General features: G+C 42.6%; 1 protein-coding gene across 1 annotated transcript in view; it reads left to right on the top strand.

Moving 5' to 3' along the window:
* The window catches only part of IPO8 (importin 8), a 737162-nt gene that overhangs the window by 294248 nt on the left and 420742 nt on the right, over nt 1-22172 (top strand). The window contains exon 13 of the mRNA XM_078673765.1: nt 13136-13225. Coding sequence (XP_078529891.1) covers nt 13136-13225 — 90 coding nt within the window. The remainder of the gene's footprint in view (nt 1-13135; nt 13226-22172) is intronic.

The following is a 22172-nucleotide window of genomic DNA, read 5'->3' as shown; positions in this document are numbered from 1 at the left end:
GAAGGCCCTGAGGGACTTCTTATCACTGATTCAGGCACAGCATACTGCAAATTGGACACAGATGGAGATGGACTGGGTTGGTTAAATTAACTAAAAATCAATGATGACTTTCTGCAAGGTTGTGTTAGCCCCGATCCTTTTTAGTCTTTAAGTAGCTGATTTCACCGTATGCCTGAGTATAACGAAGTCCTTTTCTCCACAAATGGGAGTAATTCGTATTCCCTGCTTGATGTACAAGGACAACCTTGTTATCTTGGACTATATATACCTTGAGAAAAAACTGGACACACGGACAGAATATTGTGCATTAAACCACCTGAGCATTAATGTGGATAAGACGAAGGATTTTGTTTTTGGAAAAGTACCCAATTTTAATTGGTATATTAATAACATGAACATGCAGGTGCGCTAGCTGTGCATGGACCGGACCATCCCTGTTCAGTGCGGAGCAGGTGGCACAGTGCAGAAACAAAGCTTTGAATCGTAAGGCGGGTCTCTCTGCACCCAGGGTGGGACCGTACCAGCCCTCCTGCCCTGTCCTTCGGTCTGGCTTACCCATAGGACCAAGTTGTAAGGGACTCAGTCACGGTTGCTCCCAAACGCAGAGGTGGACCGCTGCTATATGGGAGGCCTGGCCGCATGTGACGGAGGCTGGTAGTTCAATTCAGTCAGTGGTACCTAAGGTAAGTACCAACTCCTTGAGCACAACCTTAAAATGAAAAATTCACTCTTTGAACCAAAGTTGCATAGAAACGCTGTCCATGTTTAATTCACATGTCTTGAATTACATCCATTGTCCAATCTCATTCAAATGAATTGTGTATTCAATCCAATTGTTGCATTTAAACAGTTTCACAATTTCCCTCCCGATGCATTTCGGACCTCAGTCCTTCGTCAGGGGAATCCTAAAAAGACAATGACATCGTCTAAGAATTGTACCCCGAGGTTCATTAAACCAATTTACATCAAAATTATAACAGTGAACTGAGGTGCTCGACCCATGATACAGAGTTGCACAGTTGTCATTATACTGAATCATTCCGTTAAAATAATCACCGTGCTTGTTCAATGAAACCAAAAAATAATAGTCATTGAGTTCGTGATATAACAACCAGTTCCAAAGCGCCCAGTGCTCGATAAATAGTGCTAATGTCCAATTACTTAACATACAATCGCGTGCTCTGTGCCTGATATGTTAAAAAAAGTGCCCTAGATCGAGAAATGAAATACCGATTTAAAACTTACAGGAAAAGGTGCAGTGAGAGCCCGCGTCCCACTCGTGTGCTCGCCGGCGTCTACAAACCGAATTCAAACGTGAACACAGACATAAATAAGGGATAATCAAATGCATGCAAACCCGGGGGTCTGTGGCGGCCATCTTGTAATGGTGTGAAAAGGTCTCCAAAAGTGTTCATGAATCGATTAAGGAATAAATCGTGTGGTGCAAGTGAGCTACCCCATAAACCTCATTGCTCAAACAAATAATATTGATCAAAGCTCAGACGGCAATTCATACTCAAACTGAACCATATCCACAACATTAGAGTAACATTCAAAATACAGTAAATTAGTATCATAGCATAAATGTGAAGGCAAGTATCAGTGTCCATGGTAATGTTTTACAGGTAACATATAAATTCCATCCGATCATTAAGACCGGATGGTTTCATATATTGAAGGAACTTAATCCAGTGATAATCACGCTGTAATAAAAAATCGTTATTATCTCTGCCATCCCGTTTGTTCACCACTTCCACAGCAGCAAATCGCAGTTGACTAATGTTGTGCCGGTTGTCTTTGAAGTGTAAGGCAAGATTAGATTTCAGATTCATTGTTCTTATGTTGCTCTTGTGCTCATTTATTCTCAGTTTCAATTTTCTTGAAGTTTTACCAGTGTAAACCAATCCACAAGGGCATTTGATAATGTATATCACATTCTCAGTGTCACATGTTGCATTCAATTTGAGTCTGGCGATGACGAATAAAGTACCCAATTTTAATTGGTATATTAATAACATGAACATGCAGGTGCGCTAGCTGTGCATGGACCGGACCATCCCTGTTCAGTGCGGAGCAGGTGGCACAGTGCAGAAACAAAGCTTTGAATCGTAAGGCGGGTCTCTCTGCACCCAGGGTGGGACCGTACCAGCCCTCCTGCCCTGTCCTTCGGTCTGGCTTACCCATAGGACCAAGTTGTAAGGGACTCAGTCACGGTTGCTCCCAAACGCAGAGGTGGACCGCTGCTATATGGGAGGCCTGGCCGCATGTGACGGAGGCTGGTAGTTCTCAGCCCACTCTGTTTTTTTGTTTGGGTGGGGGAGGTTTAAGCTGTAGGCTTTTGGCAGCCGGTTATCCTATAAATCAGCACCCGCAACAATGCAGCTACTGTAGGCCTCTGCAATTGAGTTCGGTTTATGCTCTCTTGCTGGAGGCCCTGTGTGTCGCCTCACCGGGTCTCACCATTTAGGGTGTCTTTCTTACATATACCCCAGAATCTGGGGGCCGTGAGACAGCCAGGACCCCAGATGGCTATAAACGGATGGAGGAGCGCCGCAGGTTTTTTCCTACTCCGCCACCATCTTGGCCACGGGTCCCCTGGTTTATTCATTTTTTTATTTAAATTCTGTTTATTGACTATAAAGCATACAACACAAGCCAAACAAATTGAAGACTCATGTCCCTGTAAAAAGAGCATCAAATAAGCCAACATTTTATGGTACATAATGCAACAGCTTAATGAAAACATATATATCAGGATCTAGCCCATGCAAAATGCAATCAGGCCCTACATAGGAAACTGTAGCGCAATAAAGTGGAACAACACTCATCCGAGCCCCGACTCCATTTATCTTAATAAGAGTCCCATTGTAGGGAGAGCGGAGAAAAACAAACCTAGAAGCGGAAGAAAAAAAAAGAAAACACGGTTCCCAATAACCCAAGTATTAAACATGAGCCTATCATTGGCGATACAGTGGAATCATTGGGAACGCTCTGTGGATGCTGTCGTAAAATATAAATGCGTCCCCTACTCTGTGGGGGCCCTCTAATCAGGAAAGCAACAGGGAGCTGTCGTCAATTACATATAAAGAATAAAATAAGAGCAGGAACAAAAATGAAATTCTCACAAAGAAAAAAAGAAAAACAAGAGGATGCGTTGAGAGGAAGCCGCCCCTCGGGCGGAAGCTGGGGGGTCATCTGGATGGTAAAGGCCAGGTCGTTGGGCCTAGGTGGGTCGTTCTGGCCTCTAGAGTATGATTCAAGGGAGTCCTCAAACAACTGCAAGGCCCGAAGTCTGGGGGGGAACCAAATGGGAATACCTGGTTGGGGTGAAATAGTGTTTATGAGGCTGCCAAATGCAGGTGAAACGTGTGTCTGCATGGTTAATGCTGGTGGTTAGCAATTCAAGAGCTAAAACAGTCCACAGGCGAAGAAACCAGGTGGCAATAGGGGGAGGATGCGGTTTCTTCCAAAATAAGGCTATTGACTGTCTAGCCGCTCCTAACAAATGGAGAATCAAGTGCCACTCTGGGTATGACATAGCATTTAGTGTTGAGGTTTTAATACCTAAAAGCGTAACTACCGGGGAATAAGGAATAGGAAATCCCACTACCTCTTTAATGTGGCTGAGGACCTCCTTCCAAATGATCCTGAGATTCGGATATGACCAACAGATGTGAATAAAATCACCTCTATCCCTCTGGCACCTCCAACAGGTCGAGGGGAGTTTGGGAACATGTGATGTAAATGGGGTGTAATACCACTGCGTCATTAACTTGTAGGCCGACTCACGTTGCAGCGTGCTCTGGAATGTCTTTGGATTATCCCGCCATAGACGGGCCCACCCTTTAGGAGGTATGTCTTCTTCTAGGTATAAGGCCCACCGCGTCTGATATCCATGGGGCGCTGAGAGTGCTGTAAAACAGTGTATGTGTTAGAAATTAGACCATTCGATCCCTCAAATTTACCAGTGACTCAAAGGCGCTAAGCTGTCTAATGGCTCCCTTGCCATAGGTCTGGGAGCTGAGCCAGTGGCGTATCTGGTAAAATTGCATACGTGTCCCCCCTGTGAGATGAAACTTTTGCCTACATTGATCGAACGTAAGGAAGTCCTCACCGTGAAAAAGGTCCTCAATGACCCGGCATTCACCCTCTGTCCATGTACTAGATGCCTGGATTTGCATTGCTGGGGAAAACATCGAATTACGGGCTATCGGGGATGGGAAAGACGTCAGGCCTCGGGGGATAACCAACTTGTCCCAAATCTCCCAAACCGTCTGTGTAGGGGTGGCTCTATAGGCGCTGCAGGGCACGCTCACCAAGCCAGATCCCACAAAGGTCTACAAGCCACCGCCCGGTCCAAGTGAAACAAATGTTTTTCGCTTTCGCGAACCACCCACTCTGATATATACCGAAGGTGATAAGCCCAATAGTATTCCAAGAGATTGCGGCACGCTATTCCACCCCAGGTCACAAGGCAACATTAGGATCCTATTAGAAAAGCGTGGGTGGGATTTCCCCCATATAAATTTAATAAAGGCAAGAATATCAGCCTGAGGTATTGGGGTGGGTAGGGTTTAAAAGAGGTATAAAACTTTAGGGAGAAGGGACATTTTAATAGTGTTGGTACATCCTAACCAGGCAAGAGGAAGGCCCTTCCATCTGTGTAATTCCTCCCGGATGGCCTTACTATATCTAGGCCAATTGGACTGAGTCCAAGTCGAGAGTGTGGGAGTCAAGTCTAGGCCCAGATATCGAATCGGTACGTTTGCCCACTGCACCGCAATCGGGTCTTGTAATTCCCGGACCTCAGAGGCAGAGAGAGTAAGAATAAGAGCATGAGATTTTCCAAGATTGATCCTGTGTCCAGACGCATCTTCAAAAGTCCTCAGGAGAGAAGCCACAGCTGGGAGGGACGTAGAGGGGGAGGATGATGAAAGAAGGAGGTCATCCGCAAAGAGGGAGGCCTTATGGTCATACCCACTCATGGAAATGCTTGTATATTCAGATCTTTACGAATGACGATAGCCAGGGGCTCCACAACCAGAGCGAACAACTGCGGGGATAGCGGACACCCCTGTCTGGTGCCCTGATAGATGGGGATGGGGCGGTGAGATGTCCATTGAAACGTATGAGGGTAGAGGGTTTTGCATAAGGCGCCATCAATCTGGAGATCATCTCCGGTCGCAGTCCCACTCTCCGCAATACTTCTTTAAGGAAACCCCAGTCCACTCGATCGAAGGCTTTCTCCGCGTCGAGGGATACCCGACAGGCAGGGATATTGGTATAGTGTACTTTTTCCACAAGGTGGCGCTACCAGACTGATATTATCCGCCCCCTGGCGATGACGAATAAATCCCACTTGATAGGGGTCAATGAGACCGGGAAGATGGGAGTCCAGGCGATTGGCAGAAATTTTTGTATAAATCTTTGCGTCGGTGTTTAACAGAGCAATGAGGCGGTATGAAGCGGGAAGGGAATGGTCTTTACCTGGCTTAGGGATAATCACCTCCTCTGCTTCGTTCATGAAAGAGGTGAGACCCGTGACCCCTGTGAAGCTAATGAAAAGATGAAGCAAATAGTCTCGAAGCTGCGGGTAAAAGACCCGATAAAAAGTGACCGTTAGTCCATCCGGCCTGGGGTCTTACCAAGTGAGAGTTGCTTCAAAACCTTAGCAATCTCATCAAGAGTAATGTAAATGTAAATGTAAATCTGTATTTGTAAAGCGCGAACTACTCACCCTTACGGGTCTCAAGGTGCTGGGGGCCATCGTGGAAATTAAGTGAGCTATTGCCCGGAGTCACATGGTGCTGAGCTGATCTGCTGCCGGAGTTGGGGATCGAACTATGAACCCTGTACTCTGAAGTCAGCCGCCCTAGCCGCTGCACCCCACCTCTCTAATGGGATTTTCAGCAGTTTAGTAAAGTGAGGATCAATAGGATCCCAAGGGCAAGAGTTAAGAAAGGCAGTAACTCCGTCAGGAGGACAAGGAGCATTCACATAGAGATCCCTATAGAAATTCTTCAGTTCCAGACCTTTATCCACCTCCAACATAGCCCATGAGTCATCTAGGTGCCTAAGTTTGGCGATGTGTGCTCTCGTGGCCTGCGCTCAATGGCGCCGTGCCATGCACACCCCAACCTTAACCCCTCCTGTGTAGAACTTCTGCTTGAGGTTGAGTAGAAGTCTCTCTGCCTTATTGGTGCGATACAGCCACAACTGGCTTCGCAATTCAGCCAGGTTCCGTTTATTGTGGAGGAACGGATGAAGATGGTCCCTTCACTCCAGTGTTTTGATGTCTCTGGAGAGAGTGGTCTCAACCAATCTAGCCTCCCGGGTCCTGGTGATCGATATAGATGTGATGACTCCCCGAATAGTAGCTTTAAAAGCATCCCATTGAGTGGCCTCAGAGGTGTCAGTAAGGGAGTTAGCAAGAAAGAAGGCCTCAATCTCTTTCTGGATATCCTCCACATCCACAGGATACCAAAGGACCTGAGGGGGCAGCCTCCAGCGGGGTACAGACTCCTTAAGGGGATTAGGGGGTTGGAAAGAAACCAAGACATGAGCGTGATCTGATAAAGATATATCAGATGTCTCCGCATCGCTCGGAGCATGGATCAAGGGGAGGGAGAGAAAAAAAGTCTATATGAGAATACGAGAATACAAGTGAGAGAAAAAAGAATAGTCCTTAGAGTCCGGGTGTAGATGTTGTCAGGCATCAACTAAGCCGAAGTCTGTTGTGATAACATTCCTCAGTACTGCCGACACCGCCCCAGAACTTTGATGTGTCTGCGCCGTACGAGTTTATTCAATTTTAAGCCTAGAACACAATAGGTTTGGTTCACTGGAACCCTTAATCAGCAGCACTTATGCAAATGGAATAAGGAATAATGCGGAAGACACAGAGTGACAAACATAGGAAGAGCATTGCTATAAGCGAATCAGCGTGTGCAAGATACTTTGACTAATTGCTTGGAGTATCATGGCTATAACAAAATAACTACTGTTCAAGGCATCGATTGACCTTCTTTCTCAGTTTGTGGCTGGTAACCAGACAGTAAGGCTTTCTTGAATACCTAGAGTAGAACAAAGTGCCTTCCAGAAAAGAGAAATGTATTGAGGCCCACTGTCCTAAGTTATAATGTGAAGACAATGTAGGCCAAAAATATGTGCAATAAATCCTAGTGCCATAGTCTATGCAGTCGGAAGTGACTTATAGGAAGAGAAGGCCATCTTGGGTAAATTACTATATTTCCATAATCGCACATAAACCTTCAGAAGCTAACAAGTCAAAAATAAAGTCTGGGTAGATTGTGTGAACTATGTTCTGGAGCCATAGAAAAGTGATGCAAATAGCTGTTTTTTTTGTCTGCAGTGGATTTCCCTAGAGCTCAAACTGGGCATATTAGGACTTGCCCTGTACTTACGGTCATCAAATAGAAAAAGAGTGCAGGACACACTCTAAAGTTGTTCTTACACCTCTGTGTCCTGAAATGTCTCAGTCCTGGTACTTCTATTGAAGCTGTTTTATAAGAAACACAGTAAGGCTTGTTGTGAAAAATAAATATCACTCTGGTGGGTTATGGTTGTAGTTATTTCTAAGTCTTGCAAGGTGAACGGTCTGAGCTTCCTATGAACTTCTTTTATCTGTTCTGGAAAAGGCTGTTCAAGTCCAATGGTGGTGTGGCCGGGAATAAGGCTTTCTCACAAAGGAGTGTTTGCTTCACAATGTCACTGTGAAAGGGTATCAATCCGAATATTCTTGAGACCAAGACTATAGGTCATATAAAGGTTGCATTGAGGGATAACCATCAGGTTTGCAGGTTATTCTGGCATTAAAAGCTGTAAAGCCACTGTACGATTTCTGTGATCATGTTTCGGAAAGTTCTCTGTTTCCCATTGGAAGTTATCTCCATTCCAGACAAACATGCTTCATGGCAAATATTTGCCTTTGAAGAGTAAAATAATTTTGTTGACAAGTAGTTAAAGTATGCTAGAGATAACAAATCGAATGCCATACACACTCATACACTTGGACTTGTAGTAATAGAGCTCCAGGGGCTCTTGCAGAACACTCCCTTCCCACCTGGTTATGTTTACTAATTATGTGGTAATCCATGTCTTGCCATGGTTACTCACCATACACGTATCAAGCAAGCACAAGAGTGGAAGATAGCTTTTTGTACACCTTTTGAGCACAGGTCCTTTCCTTTCGGCTATGTAAAGCCCTAGATGTCCTCCAACGATTTATGTGGACATGCTAAATCATGAATTTTGCTGTCATGTTAACTCATCATGTTGTAGTATATTGGTATGATATACTAATTTTCTCTAACAGTATAAAATAACATAGCGCTTGCATGGCATCAATACACTGTACACCAAATAAAATGTGAGTTTGAGAAGTTAGAAACTGAATACTTTAATTTTGCAATTTCTCCACACAAAGTGCCCATGGATTCCTAGCAGCTCTCGGTCATTCTTGATTGAACAGCACCCACCAATGTGAAGGACATTCTATGCTTTTTGACCTTCACCAATTGTTATCAATTTATTGTAAACTTTGCTCAAGAGACATGTAACAACTCTTTAGTGTTGAAGATGAAGAGAAATTTTGATAGGAACGAGAAAGTCAACCAAGCATTTCAAGAACTTAAATGAGCTTGTATGCAAGTACCACATTTGCACTACTCGGGACCCACAAGGAAGTTTATTGTGGAGAATGATGCTTATTGAGCACCAAATAACACTAAGAAAGGAGCGATCTTCGTGACAGGTCCCGAGACTTATGGAGTTCCATCAACCATTTGCTAAGGAGCCTTCTTCAAAATTCAGTGTATGCTCTGTTATCGTGCCCATTCTTCATGTATATACATCCCTCATGACCCATAATCCAATCTTGCAAGGAGATGAATAACTCCACATTTTTCAGTATGTAGTGTTATCTGTAGAAAAAAGTCGCAAATCAGATATACTTTTAGATTCTTTTAATGGTAGGCAATGTTTATGAATCTATTTCTCCTTCCAAGAGAAGGGGTCTAGCATTGATCCTTCTCTGCAGCCCCAATGTACATGGTCGTTACCTGGAGTGAAGAAGCTGGACAAAAGTAGAGGAACACACACACAATGAATTAATGAATTTTATTAATGTTAGGCACCGTCTTTAAAACATAGTCTTTAAAAACAATACCATTTTTATAGAAATACCAATTTATTATAATACACTAAAAGCTCTGAACCCCTACTATTTAAACTATAAGACACTAATCCAAACAATTTTTAAGAAACAGCCAGTGCACAAGTCACATCAAAAAATTCCATCCCTAAGAGAAGTGCATAATTCCGACAATTGATGTTTTTTTTTTTAAAAAGAGGTTTTAAATTCAAACAGGGTGGCCTACAAAAATGACGACAATCAATTAAAACATGAACGTTGTGGTTATGATACGGCAGCCCACATGTGCCGGTTTTTCTCTTGATCTAAAATGGCTTCGAATTTTTCAGCTATCGTAACCGGGCATCTGGTAATTCCGATTAAATACGGGAATACATTCATATTTTCCCATGAATCTAACATGTGTTTTTTTGGAGGGTTTGTTCCTTACATATTTCAGGTCCGCCAATCTAGATTCTTTTTTACAGGCTAATTTGAATTCTGCTTTAGGGATTGGGGCTTCAGCTCTTTTTAAGTTTAGTTTTAAGGTGCCTGCAATGTCTTCCAATCTATTCTTTACCTTCCTTGCCCACTGTAGTTCACTTGTTTGTATTTCAGTGGCACAGAAGGCTGATATCTTCTGGGTATTTGAGACCAATAATTTATCCCAACAACCCAGAGTTGATTTATAGGCTAGGAAGTCCCAGGATTGCAATTTTGCTTCTAATGTTATTGCCTGGGACATTGCACCTTTATGGAGGGCCAACAATCTTTTTAGACATTTACTTTCACACCTGTCCTAGCTTCCCTCCGCACTAATGGCTAACAGCTCGGCCCCATAGAGACATTGCGTGGGGACCATTGGTGGGGACCATTGCGTTATAAGCGGTTAAGAGGGGGGACCAGGAGGGCAAGTCCCCCTGTCGTAGCTAGTGCCCTCGACTCCACTGATTCTTTATGTAAGGTCCAACTCAACTGGCTGTTAAATGTAATGCCCACACACTCAAATACCCAATACTGAGTGGAGGATCCCGTCCAGGGCTGGCTGGATGTAATGATCTAGGAAAGGAACAAATGTGGCAAAAATACTGAAACTACAATATAGATTACTGGGCACTAACCCTATGATTTGTAGTTAGTACCTCCTTAAATAGTGGTACAAGAGGAAATGGTGTTAGAGGAACAGGAAGGGTATTAAGCACGAAATGGTAATCTCATATTCGAATGGGATACTTAGTCACTTTGCTAGTGGTAAATGGCCACCTTAGGTTGGGAGAGTTAGTCAATCAACATCTGCTGTAAGGGCTTCAATATATATGGGCTTTTTGAAAAGGGGGGTCATGACAAAAACTATGACAAAAATAGAGTGCAAGCTAACCAGGAACTCTGACTGAGAACATAAGATTAGTTGCTTCAGCCGCACCTCTCTTATTCCTCAGCCAAACAGACAACCAAACATATGGAGTGTGAGTCTGCCCACACACCACAGGTAAGTGTTTTCCATGCTTCAACAATGCCCATAAACCCAAGCTCTGATGTGTATATGCAGCCGTCCGACTGATTTTGCCGGAGGGCATAATAAGTAGGTTAATTCACTGTAGAAGGTATTTTAATACCGAAATAGCCATTTTCAGGTCTCGTCTGAGACTGTACACATGCGCTATTACTTGCACCTATCAATTGTTTCTTAAAAGAAAAAACAACCGATAGGGGCTTTTAGTCCCCCCATTACTTATCATGGGTTGGCTTCATTGTCACTCTTGGCCATCACTTTGTCTTAGTGTTTCTTTCTTATCTGGACCATGGACCAAGTACTGATTGATTTCTTGATTAGCATTCTTTTGTGCTAAGCTTGCGCTATGATTATGCTACTTTGTTTTTGCTTTTGCTTGCAAGACAACTTAAAACCATCAAAGTTGAAGCTTGCACTTCTATGGTATTTCTAAGAACTGTACATAAACAACTAGAAATAACAAATCTTTGTGGCTTGAGACCAATTTGCGATGCATACATTTCGGCTGCCTGGCGCTTTTATTAATGATGATGCTGTAAAAATAATCTCTGCGTTTAAGACTGTTGTCATACAGTTTGTGTTTTTCTGAATGAATGTTTCCTGTTGTATCACATATACTTATTTGTTGGTTACCTTTTTGTATAATTTAGCAAATCTTCTATTCACATTAAACAAAAGGTGATTTTAAAAGGTTTATGTTTCACCAGTACCTCTACCCATCCCTAACCCCTAAAATCACCCTTACCCCAAACTCATAAAATTACCCTCCCCCCCCCCCTCTACCCACTCCAAGGCCTCATATCACCCTCACCTTCCTTTGGCTCTACCCACCCATAAGCCCTCAAGTCGCCCTCCTTTTCCTTTACCTCTACTCACCCCGAACCTTCAGGTCATCCTTACCTACCTTTACTTCTACCCACCCACAACCCCAAGTCATCCTTACCTTCCTTTACCTACTCTGAACCCTAAAGTCACTCTTACCTGCATTTCTCTCTACCCATCCTTACATCCTGAAATCACCTTTAAAAAAAATAACATAAAAAGTATGTTTTAAAAAATATATATACCTGTATGGTAAAGGTACAAATACTTAAATCTGTGCGAATGGTTATGTGGTAATGGTCCTGCGTGAGAAACGCTGCAGGGTGAAAGCCGTTTCGTCTCAGGCAGAAGACATTCTAACCCCTTCCGTAAACCACTCTCCTGCCTGCACCCTAGCGTCCCAAAATATTTTGGGGAAATTACTGGTTGTTTTATGCCCTTCAGTATAATGATGTCACCATTGCCTCTCTACTCCCTTCCCCCTCACACCGGATACTTTAGGTCTCACCTGAGACGGCTCATGCGCTATCGTTAATAAGACAATTTGTTTACTTACAGGGATCTTAGAGCCCACTCATTTCTTAGCATTGTTTGGCTTTTCTTTCTTTGCTTTGCAGAGTGGCCTGTGATGCCACAGCAAACATCTTCCTTGTGGTACCCACCTCCCGGAATCTCCTCCTCCCTCCTACCAGCACTCATTACTCCTCTGCCCATCATGGTACCTGATATTCTCCCCCCCCCGCCCTCCCTCTGTGGTATCCCATTCTCTTGAAACCCCCTTTCTCACATATGGCACGTGTTCTCATGGCCCTCTCAGCCCCCATTTATTTCTGGTTTCTACCCATTTGGCATGTCTAACCTGGACCCATTTCACAATAGTGGCACCCATTATACCCCCGCCCCCCAGCTATCTGTTCTTCTCCATCTCCCTTCCACCTGAAGAACCAGGTATCCTGTTCTCCACACCCCCCTTAAGCACCTGCCTCAAGCATCATTAGCCCCATGGGAAATATGTGGTGCTAGAGGAGCAATTGATGTATCCCTGCTCCCTTAAGCTGCCTGAAGGGTGACCGGGTCTACAGTAACAGCTCCCTTCATTTCCACAAATTTGAAGCTGGAAAATGAGATGAGATTGCAAGCTTTTTCACTTGAAATCTAGCACCAGGCATCAGTTTTGCCAGCTCTCCTGCTCTGTGACTCTCATGCACAGTACTGTGCTGAATCAAAGACCTGGCTATGGTATGTTCGTGAACCACATATATTTTGAGCCTGTCGCAAAAATACTGCCTTTTTTCTGTTTTGGCCCACAAAATTGGGAACATTTATATATAACCTATATCTGAGCTATATTGGATTGTATATGTGTACTTTAGATCACTCCTCATAAAACATATCTCTTTTTTTGTATCCAGAGCAACTGGAAATCATTACCATTTAGAACAGGGGGTCCTGATCAAAGGTGGCCTAAGTCATCCTCAATTGTCATGATCCCCATTTGAGATGAATGAGCATAAAACCCATTTAAATGGAAATAGTTTCCTGATAACTTGGCATATCTCCTGCCCTCTTTAAACGTTTGCCACCCTTTCATGAGAGTAAACTTGTAGAAATTATATAGAAATGATTGTACATGGTTTTGTTTTTAACAGAAAAGTGTGTTCAAAGATCAAATGGAGCTGATGATACAGAACCATGTATTTCCTTTGTTCTTGTCCAACCTGGGATACCTTCGGGCTCGGGTAAGTTTTTAGTTCACTTTGTATCATTTTCTACATATATTTGTACATTTCACTGCATAATTAAACATTCCCTGTGTTGGTATCTTTCTTTGATTCACAAGCTTTTTGAACTTTTGGCACTGTTCAATAAGGTTCCTGAAGCAGTGCATTTTATAATAAACATTTTAGTGCCCTTTCTGGTGAGTTGAAAATCCTCTAACTTCAGTCACAGAACATTAAGTAATTGTAGGAAGACAAACTGACTTTTGACCTCTGTCTCTGAAAGCAGAGTAAATGTGACAAGATAACAAGATTGAAAAAGCAATAAAAATGCCTTCAAATCATGTTATCTTGTCACATTTGCTGGCTTTCATAGACGGAGGTCAAAATTCAGTTTGTCTACCTTCATTTATTTTTCTTTGTGACTGAAGTTAGAGGATTTTGTAAGGTGAACTGTGTGACAATTGAACTGTGCAAATCATGTTAACACCTTCCCTGAGGGGCTAATTCCCCCACAGTGTGGGGGGTGAGCACGGCGCTGCGGTGCTCGTGACAAGACCAGGCCGTCATGAGTCCCGGTGGAGCTGTGCTCATGACCGCCTGTCTCATCACGGCCCCGCCCACCGATTAATTCTCCCGCACAGGCGGGGAATTAACCGCGCGTGGGAGGAGCAGCGCCGTTATGACGAGACCAGGCCGTCATGAGCACAGCTCAACTGTGACTCATGACGGCCTGGTCTCGTCATGAGCACAAAGGGGTTTAATGAAAGGCTTTAAGATGTCAGGCTTTTTTTAACACAACACTGAAATAGCTAATAAGTGAACTGTTCAAACATTTCAAATATATTTCACTAGTCATGAAGACCCATTTTTGTAATTCTGTGTTCAAAAAAATATTTGATAGGATCAAAACAAACGTGGTGATGTGCAATTTTTTTTTTTTTCTGTAGCCCTGTTTCCAAACATTGTTTATGCGCTATTATCAGTAAAACTACATACAGTGGGAAGGTTTTGTGGCCATTTCAATGGAAAATATGCTATAGGTAAATGGTAGTGCATTACCACATTATGCTTTAGTAATATATTTATGCAAAAATACGTTTTTAAACATGAACTGGGAATTATTACTGCTCCTGTCCAGATGACAACACTATTAGTGAACTAAGAGGCAAGCCAGGGATCATGTGTAGCCTATATATGGGCTTGATTCTTGTTCTACATGGAGCAAACATTTAGCTTAGTAAATAAAGAGTTTTTTTGTACACCAGAAATAGTGAACTTGCATATTTGAAGTGCTCTCCTATGTGATAAAAAAGGCAGCACCATAAGACAAAGTATTTGCCTAGGATCACACAATTTGAGACCAGTTCACGGGTCAAGTACATATACAGTTAGGTCGAGTAGATTATTAATGTTACTAGACCTGCAGATCTAGTAACATTTTTATGATTTTTCGAGCCCTCCCATAGCTTACTTTTTCTTCTTACTCTTGCATATTCTTGCACTTTGACAAGTAATATGGATTTTAGTGGCCTACTGTATTATGCTATTTGTGAGTTTTCAGCGTCTTTCCTTGTGTTGCATATGTTTTCCTGCAGAAACCTCGCATTATGAATTTCTTCCATAATGTATCCTGGTACTTTCTTCACAGCAGCACCTCTCCAGCATTGCCAGGTGGTGCCACATGGCTCTGCACGACTGTGCCCATCCACAATGTAATGGCATTGAAGTATGTATGGCACCTACTAGAATGACGTTTTTGTTCTCCTGTGCTTTAGCGGCACAGGCCCAGAACTCTTCTTGGTGTTTCAACAACAAAAGCTTCACATTTTGACTGCAACAAGGTCAAATATCTTCGCATAAGACCTATGCACTATAGGGCATTGACCTCTGGGCGCTTAGCACTGATAATAACGCCACCATTAAGCCAATATCGTTGCAGCCATCCAAACTTCTCTAAGTTGGTGTAAATTTTCAGAGCGACAAAAGAAAATGTTTGCGCCTGGGTCGATGACAAACGTCTGGCAGAACGCCTCCCTATGGCCAGAAATTTGCATATATGTAGGAATAATTTAGGTTGAGTTCTGATGCTCTAGTCAATTCAGACGATGATTATGGCTTACTGAGTATGATGATTCGGAGGCAGAAAATCTCCTCTCTTGTAAGACTGAATCTCCCCTATTGTAAGACCAAAGCTGTCCTGGACTTACAAGAAGGAGTTATCCCCAACCCCACTGGGTCTCTTTCTGAGGAAGTCACTTTGGTAGTACAAAAAGCAGCAAGCATTGGATTTCAGGTTGCCCACCACTGAGGCCAAATGTAATAATCTGACTGAAATCTTGAAACCGTCTACAGCAATATTGATGCCTCTTCTACTTTTAGTGAGGCAATCTTGAAAGCTTGTTCTAGCTTCCTTAGAGAAGTCCTTTTGGAATCTGTCCAGTAATGACTTAATAATTGTGTGGAGATACTTTAGAATATAGAACATGCTTTGATGTATGGGATGATGGTGCTGGAATGGTAAGGTGTGTGGATTCTAAGCTGGTTGTCATTCTGCTAGACATTACTGTTGGAGTACTTTTAACTGGAAATAAAGTGAAGAGAAAAGCAATGAGAATTGTGCCTGCTCACTACAATTTGTGGTGACGAGGAGCTCTGCACAGAGGGCAGAGATTGATGAACTAACTTCCACCTCTGGAAAAGTGCTATTTAATAGTTGTGGGAATAGTGCTACACGGACCTGTGAAATGGGAGTACTAAAGGCTGTACATATTTTAGTGCTGCACTGGTCGTGTTTAAGTGCCTGCTCATTACTGCTAAATTTGGGTAATTTGTTATTTGGAATGGTGCAACGTAATGCCGTGCAACACACTTAAAATTGAACACAGCCCTTTGTAAACTGCTTTGCTAGGCCCAACATTCTTCTTAGCAACGCGTGTCAGGAAACCAGCATTCTCCTAGCTCTTCGGAAAGGCTGTGTTGCTAGGATGCACCATGCCGGCTGTAGATAGTAACGTGCCACTGCCTCTTGCAGTGCGCGCCTGCACTTCAAGAGGGCCGTGAGTTGCGGCCTGCCTCTAGTGGTGCACGTCACAAAGTCTGTGTCTGAGCCTAACAAACGCCATCATGTGCTGCTGTTTTGTAAATGCGCTATGGCCGACCAGAAATTTGCCTGCAAAGTGTTACAAATAAAAAGGAACACACGCGAGGTCATCATAATAAATACAGAGGTGCTTACTGTGATCCACATGAGTATGCTCCCTGTGTTATCTTCACACAGGCACTTTTTTTGGTTTCGAAAAAAAAGAGAGAGGAATAGAAAAGAGACTTTCAACTACTAAGCACATAAAGAAAAAGAAAGACTCTACAAAGAACAGATGATAACAGTGAAAGAACAAACTTGAAGAGAAGATTTTGAAAACTGGAATGGCCACTATTATTATTTTAAATAGTTATTTTAGATAATTATTTAAATAATTATTGTAGTTAGTTATTTCAGTTTATTATATTGCCCGGTTATTTTCCTTTTTTGTGGTAGTTTGTTAATTTACAATTCCACAGGTATGGCGGAACAGAGAATGGCAGCACCTCCTAGTTTCTTATCAGTGTCTGGGGAGTCAGCAATTTCTTAGAAATGATGGAAGAACATTTTTTTCACCTGTATGTTAGCTATAGGTGGAGCTAAATATGCTCTGGTACAAAAACAAGCCATTCTCTTGTACCATATTGGGGTGAAAGGTAGAACAATTCATGACGATATTCCAGAGATTTCGTTAGGAATTTGAAATGGCCAGCCAATGAATCAGTATGATATGTCACTACAAATGTTGGTTGGGAATTACAGAACATAATTGACTCTTTAATTTGTGATCAGATCGTTAGCTGCGCGAACAATAAGAAGGTAAAAGAAATACTGCTGTCTAAAGATTCCACCTTAGAGGAATCCATACAGATTGCATGGAGCACACTGTTGTGTGGATGAAAGAAATTGATATGGGAAACAACAATGTAAGAAGCACAGAGAAAGAACCTGCGATAGAGATAAAAGAGGTCAGAAAAGAAAATTTAAGGAAACCTATCAAGTATGAAAGTTCTTCCAATCCCAAGCCTGAGGAACATATGACTGTAACATGCTGTAGGTGTGGGTGTCCAGGACACATTAGCTCTAGTTTCACACGTGGAGCAAGAAATGTGTCGTGTAGATCTTGTGGAAAGAAATGATACTCAGCAAAGGTTTGTGGATCAAAACGGAGAGTACAGAATACTAGTGTCAAAACTGTAGAGGATTAGGGCGATGATCAGGAAGAAATAATATTGACTCTAAATGAAATAGAATATGATGTTCAGCAAAGGAATAACTGTGTTAACAATGGAAGTATAAAGAAAGAGGGTTTGGAAAGATTAGAGAATCCACATTGCGAAATTACATTATGGACTGTGAAAGTTAAAGTATTGGCTGATTCAGGAAGTCTGTTCACTTTGATCTCCAAGGATACATATGAAAATGAATTGAGTGCAGAAATTGAAGATTTGCAACAATCTGATGTGAAAGCAGTAGGGTATGGTGGCAAGAGGATAAATATAATAATGATGTAATGATTGGACATATTTTTTAAGCAAAATGGGGTGCACAGGAGAGTCTACAAAACCAACAAGGGATCGGATCTATTGGGATGGCACCACCAAAAGGATTTAAATATAGTGCTTGACCCCAATGCCAAAGAACCAGTCATGATGATAGAAGCAGTGAATGAAAGTGAAATTGTGAAACATGAGGTGGGTTTCGAGTGGGGCAAGAAATTGTTAGAAAGATTTCTACGCGTGTTCTCTGACAAGTTAGGTGTATTAAAAAAGTTCATGCATCGGATAATCCTTAAGGAGCATGCTACACCTGCTTTGCATGAAGTGAGGTCCATTCCTTATTTAATGAAAGAAACACTTTAACAAGAATTGAATAGGCTACTTGAGGAAAAGATAATTGAGCCGATTGTGTTGTTTGAATGGTCGGCTCCCATTGTTGTCGCCCCAAAGGGGAGAAATAAAATGTTCCTATGTGTTAACTTGAGGGATCTCAATAGAAATATATGGGTGGGCTGGCAGCCATCACCCAACATTGGGGAGATGCTGAATATGATGGGCGATGGTATGGTGTTTAGTGTTCTGGATATGCCAGCAGCGTACCACTAGGTGAATCCACATTTGGAAACTCATCCCTTGACATCTTTTGTTACACCACTGGGGGCGTACCGATACCGCAAAATGCCATTTGGCTTGGCATCTTTCGGAAGATCATGCAAAATATTTTTCATGGATTGCAGAAGGTTTTATGTTTTCAGGATGACATTATGGTGGTGGAAAAATCATTTGCAGAACATAATGTGTTGTTGGAGGAAGTATTGAAGAAAATTGGAAATTATGGACTTAACATAAAAAAAGACAAATGTCAATTGAGGATGGAGCAAGTAAATTATTTGGGGCATGACATGTCCACGAATGGAATAAGACCCAAAAAACCCACTGTGAAGGCTATTGAGGATGCTCCGCAGCCCACTAACAAGAAACAATTGAAGTCTTTCTTGTGACTTGAGGAGTATTGCTTTAAATTTGTTTGATGTTGCAAATGTGATAGAACCTATGAGGGTAATGTTAAAGAAAGAAAGTGTGTTTGAATGGAGTCCAGAGTGTGAGACTGCATTTGTCAAGATAAAACAATCTCTTGCTCATGCACCAATATTTGGTCATTATTCCACCAGTAGGAAAACTATTGTAACAACTGATGCTAGTAACGTAGGGCTCGGGCGGTGTTGACCCAGAAGGCAGAAGAGGGGGAAAGGATTATAGGTTTTGCATCCTGATGATTGCAAGGAGCGGAACAATACTATTCTGCCATTTAGAAATAGGTGTTAGCCTGTTGTTAGAGAATGAACCACTTTAGGTATTATTGGTGGGGTTTGCCATTTGTGCTCAGCACTGTTCATAAACCTTTAGTGCCCATTTTCAAGTGTGGTCGTGGCTTACAAGGGAGTATGATACTCTGGATTTCGACATGGTGGATGTCTGTGATGGATTACAACGTTGTAATTGAATATGTAAGATGCAAATGAAATGTAATTGCAGACTGCTTGTCACGAATGACTGTGGAGGATGTTCCTTTTACACAGGAGACGGAAACCCAAGTAATTTGTGTGGAAGGGGAACTTGCTTTTGCAAAGGAAGAGTGGAGAGAAGCTATAGCAAACAACAAAGAGTATGAGTAACTGACAAAACTTATAGGATGTGGTTGGCAAAAATCTGATATGTTGAATGGAAATGTAAAACAAAATATGGCGATGAAGGATGAGTTCAGAGAGATAAAATATTGACAAGAGATTGCATTAAGGGTAAGAGTGATTAGGATTGTGCATGAGAGCCGTCGAGGGGAGGAACGGGACTAAAAGAAGGCTACGGCAAATTTTTCTGGTGGCCAAAAATGGATAAAGAAGTGGAGGATGCGTGCATGATTGCTATGCGTGCAGCAATAACCGAGGTCAAAGTGGTTAGACAACCACCCATGGGATGTATGGAACTTCTGACTCGGCCGTTGGAAAAACTGGTTGTAGATGTTTTGGGACCTATAGAAAGGCTAGGGAGAAAAAATTGTTTTGTGGCAGTTTTGGTGGATTACCACAGCATGTGGTTCGTGATTAGATCCATGGAGTGGATTACTACTAGTAATGTCATGAAGTTCCTGAAGGAGGTGCTCTTTGAAGAGGGAATACCTAAAGTGTTGGTCATGAATAGTGGAGTGCAGTTTGTTTGCACGGCTATGATGGAGTTTCTTGAAAAGTTGGGTATCAGGCATGATTGGTATGGAATGATGAATTAGAAAACATGGTATAGGCTCATAGGGTGATGCCTCATTCTGCGACTGGTATGTCTCAGTTCATAGCTCTGAAGGACAGGGAACCTTCAACAAAGGAATTTCCTATGTGGTTACAAAGGAAAAATCATATGTCGGTGGATCGTGAGAATAGGAAGTTGAGAGTGACTGATTTACAGAACGATAACACAGCTAATTATGACAAACTATAAAGGTGTGACGAAATTGGATGTCAAGAGTGGAGATTGGAATGGGGTAAGGAAAACAGGTTTTGTGAGAAAAGGCGAGAGCAAGATTTTCCCCAACCACAGTAGATGATTCAAGCGAAGGAATCAATTGTGAGTTTAGATGATGGTAGAGAACGGAGTTTTGGGAACCTATGTATGGTCAAAGGGCCAAGAAATGTGGAGTGAGGCTTTATTTATTTTATCTAGGATGATCTCTAAATTGCAACTGCACTGGTATATTTTCATTGTATTCCTATTGCACTTTTCATATTTTTCCTGTATTTAACTTGTGCTCTGTAGTAGGAATTTGTTTCTACTAGTTTTTAGGTCTCGCGGAGCCAATGCGCTTGCGCATTGCTCCGGTGAGAATTATGTAGAGGCCACTGGAAAGCCTGCCAGAGGGCTTTGGAATGCGGATTATGGCCAGTGCACGTGCGCCGGGCGCGCGAACACCATTTGCCCCCCCTCCCCACCCCCCTCCCCCATCAGACTTGAAAGGAAGCCGCTCGCACACCACCATTTGTCTGAGCCTCGGCATCAGACTTCAAAGGAAGCTGCTCCCCCCCACCCCCCATCGGCCTTCAAAGGAATGCGCTCCCGAACTTGCTGGCCTTGCTCTCGTGAGCCTTTATTTACTTGTCTTCCCCCTTTGTTCTCTGTCCCACTTCCCAGTCACCCTCTCTCACTGCGCTTTTATGTTTCTACCCTTCTGTCTCAGCAACCTCTCTTGAATCTCCCAGCCCTCCATCCCTTTCCTCCCTTTCACTTTAATACGCAGTGATTTATTAATTCCCGCTGAAATATAGCGAATACCATGCTCGTTTGGCATCAAAATAATATTTTGTAAATGTACTAAGGTGCTGCAGAGCTGTCTCTAAAATAGTTTGTGATTCTGACACACTTTAAATTCGACAATTCATTTTCGATGTTGTGCATGCATTAACACCAAAGCGCCTTCCCTGGATAGAAATACGTTATTTGGAATTCATTATGACAGCGTATTGTAAATTAGTGCATTTCCTTAAAACAGAATATATTTTAATAATGTTCGCTGTTCAGTATTTCCTTACCATCCCAAAAATACTGCCCAGGAGAGAACCAGCTGATGGAGAATAACCTCCTTTTCAGGTCACTAGAAAGGGGCTACGTACTGAAAAGGGGAACTGATCACTTATTGATTGTGGTTAGAAGTGGTAACACTTACCAGGTAACTCTCTTACTGGGAAAATAACCAAATGCTTACCGTATTGTGGAAACCCTCTTAGGCTTTAGCAAAGACAGTGACCGGCATCAATGTTTGTCATTATTAAGCTGTACGAAGTCTTTATGAAACAATGAGCCCTTTAAAACATGCTACAAGAGATTTGCATTTCTAGTGCAATACTGGAAGCTCTGTTATGTATGGTTCTCTTTACTACTATAGCAGCATAGTGAAGAAAAACAAGCATTGGCAAAGCCAATAGGACGCGTCTATGGGAACTATTTGCTTTGGTGATGTTTTGTAACCCTGGCATACAGCAGCTTTGCAGAGTGGCTAAAACTTGATATCTGCTTATTCCCTTTTCTTGTCCCTCCAATCTGTCCTACTATTATTTGTGCTCTTCCAGTCTTTTCTCCTTTCCTCTTATGTTCCATCTGCAGTTCCTCTCACTGTCTCTTCCTTCAGTTTCTCTTCCCTCTCTCCAACCTTCCTCCTTCCTTTCTCTCCTTTGTATCTCTCCTCTCTTCTCTAACAGCTTTCATCCTTGTTTCTCGTGCAGCTACAGTCTCCGGTGCTTTTGTAGCTCTGGGGTCGTTTTGATTGTGTTTTTGCAGCCGGGAGGCAGCCCCCCCCCCCCGAACTACTAGGGCTGGTGGGGTTTCCCTGCTGCTAGGTGCAAGG

The sequence above is a fragment of the Lissotriton helveticus genome, chromosome 1_1 (assembly GCF_964261635.1).
Source record: "Lissotriton helveticus chromosome 1_1, aLisHel1.1, whole genome shotgun sequence".
Lineage (NCBI taxonomy): Eukaryota > Metazoa > Chordata > Amphibia > Caudata > Salamandridae > Lissotriton > Lissotriton helveticus.
Note: the sequence above shows the minus strand (reverse complement) of the source record. Positions and strands in the feature narration are given on the sequence as shown.